The sequence below is a fragment of the Anneissia japonica genome, unplaced genomic scaffold (assembly GCF_011630105.1).
Source record: "Anneissia japonica isolate Jap-2015-1 unplaced genomic scaffold, ASM1163010v1 scaffold1554_len142245_cov105, whole genome shotgun sequence".
In the NCBI taxonomy this organism is placed as follows: domain Eukaryota; kingdom Metazoa; phylum Echinodermata; class Crinoidea; order Comatulida; family Comatulidae; genus Anneissia; species Anneissia japonica.
In genome coordinates this window covers 115,955-118,534 of record NW_022703729.1, presented here as the reverse complement: position 1 = coordinate 118,534, position 2,580 = coordinate 115,955, and the positions used below count along the sequence as shown (strand labels likewise).

The 2,580-nt window shown below is 37.8% G+C and overlaps 1 protein-coding gene across 1 annotated transcript in view; it reads left to right on the top strand.

The window, feature by feature from the left end:
• The first annotated feature begins 1,347 nt into the window (after window positions 1–1,347).
• The window catches only part of LOC117104525, an 18,006-nt gene continuing 16,773 nt past the window's right edge, over window positions 1,348–2,580 (top strand). Inside the window, exon 1 of the mRNA XM_033245381.1 lies at window positions 1,348–1,426. Coding sequence (XP_033101272.1) covers window positions 1,348–1,426 — 79 coding nt within the window. The remainder of the gene's footprint in view (window positions 1,427–2,580) is intronic.

The window sequence follows — 2,580 nt, the reverse complement described above, 5'->3', positions numbered from 1 at the left end:
TGCTTCTTTTTTGTACTTTTTTCTTTTGTAATTTGCCAAAGGGCCAATAGATTGGTCCTCATCTACGGTATGCCTTGTTTTGTGTAGAAATTATGAAATAAATGTGTGTGAGATGATGATAAGTCTCTCGATGATAGTAGTGATTTCAATATATTTTGGAGTCCTTTCCGACCAGTGGAATATCTTTACTTACATACACTGGAGAAAATTGTCTGATTTCAGTTTGCATCAGCCCAATAATTCGAACATTTATTTTAGGCACAGTTGCAATGACATGCCAATAGCGAACCCAATCACTTTACTACGCAACATGACCCATAAATCTTCATACCAAATCTTGATCCCATTCAGTGATGGACTTCAAGATGAATCTGTTCACCATAAAATATTGAATTCTATTCTAATAAAGGAACAAACAATATTCAAATTCAGTGGCGTAACCCTTATGCGCTTTTTTGTGCGCCCCTGACCCCTAGGCCCGGGCCCTACGGAAGCGTGTGGCACAGCGTGTAAGGCGTTGAACATTGAATCGGAAGGTCGGGGGTTGGAGACGGATGCAAGACACTTTATCTGCATTTGCCTTTCTCCACCCAATAGTAAAAATGGGTACAGTACCTAGAGAAGTTGAATGATTCGAAGTAAAATTAGTAGCCTAGGTGCTGAGCATTCTGCAAAAGAGCTTTTTTAAAAATACCTAACAGCATAATGAATATGTCTCTTACATCGACTGTAAGGACATATAGGCCTATCAGTGCTGGTTAAACAAAGGAAAGGGGGTGGGGAAGTTGGACCTGACACAATAATAGCGATAAAATAGATAATTTTATTCAAACTGTACGTCTGAGAGTGTCATTTCCGGGCTCAAGAAGTGCAATAATAATAATAAATTTTCTTACCTCAGCCTCGTGGAGATTTTCCATCTGTGAAGTCCCTTTCTGTACCCCTCTATTTCATTTATGTCATCTTTAAAGACATTTAGAATACAATGACATAAACATCTTGGGCGGCAGAACTGGGGCCCCACTTTTTGGCCGAAAATATATAATGTCTGCAGATTTTTGTATGATCGTCTCAAAAACACAGACAATGTAATGTAGTATCAGATTAATATTACGGTAATAACTTATAAAACTGTGTTATCTATCTGATTGAAATCACAGATCAACAACAATATTACAATAAAATGGCTTCTGATTTAATGTTTGCAATTTTTATAAACATGACATTGATATTATAAGAGAATTGATGTGAAAATATATGTCTATGCAGATTTTTGTATGATCGGCTAATTTGCAATTCATATTCACATTCATCTTACTATGTTCCCACCTACACCCCACTCTGAACATGATTATAAAACGAGCACATATAAAATCCCACAATGGAACTCACGACCGTGACCCAAAAAGATCCCCAGTCTCAGAAAGTAGGGCTCCAGCCCCATCGTTACACCATTGCCACTATTGTAATAACGCGTATGGTGTACTGTTTAAATGTACGCCTATCAGTAGGCAGTAACGCCTGATAAAAAAAAAAAAGATAGGGAAACTTAAAAAAAAAAAAAAACCAAAAAAAAAAAAAAACCAAACAAACTATTTATCGAGAAAACGTTATTTAAAAAACAAAAATCATAAATGAACCTTCTGCTCAATCTTGATTTCAATTTTGTTTTATTAGGTCTGTGTCGTCAACAGTGGCGTAGAAAAGTTTTTTTCATTGGGGGGGGGGATGATTGGCGTGTTAGCCAGTGTCGTAACAGGCCGGGGGAGGGGCATGGGGAAAACTGCCCCTCCTCTGACGGTTTTTAGCGGGCTGACCAAGCCGTCGTACCGGGCTGGGTAATAAGAGAAAAGAAAGAGGGGAGAGGGAGGGAAAGAGAAAGAAGAAAAGGAAAGAAAAAGAAAAAGAGAAGAGAAAAATAAAGACAAGAAAGGAAGATATCATAATGACCAGACTCACAACACCCTGCAACCCTTCTCCACTTCAAAAACTGTCATAACTCCTTTGATCTATGCTGCCCGATGGCTTAACCACTGGGGGACAAGGGGAAAATATCTATCTTTGAAAAATCTTCCCCACCCCTTTATAAACGCCCTTTTCCCCTGAAAGTGCCTAAAAAACCTCAAATTTCGCGCGCTTCGCGCGCATTTCTTGTTAGCATGGGTCAATTTCCTCTAAAAAATTGCACATTTTAGGGAGTTTTGATCAATTCCAACGAAATTAGAATTAAAAACAATGGGGGGCAAGGAAAAAATATCCATCTTTGGAAAATCTTTCCCCACCACTTGACAAATGCATCCTCTGAAAGTGCCTAAAATTCTTAAATTCTTTGCTCGCATTTCTTGTTACGGTAGGCCAATTTCCTCTATAAATTGCACATTTTAGGGAGTTTTTATCAATTCCGACGAAATTAGAATTAAAAACACAAAAATATTTTGCGCGCTTCACGCGCGTTTTTTAGGGCTTTTTTAGGTTTATCCTTTTAAGTTATTTAAACACATAAGCCTAATAATAGTCCCAAACTCAAGAAAGACAAATTTAAGATAGATCGTTTTAACCAAAAAGAAGGGCCTCAATATG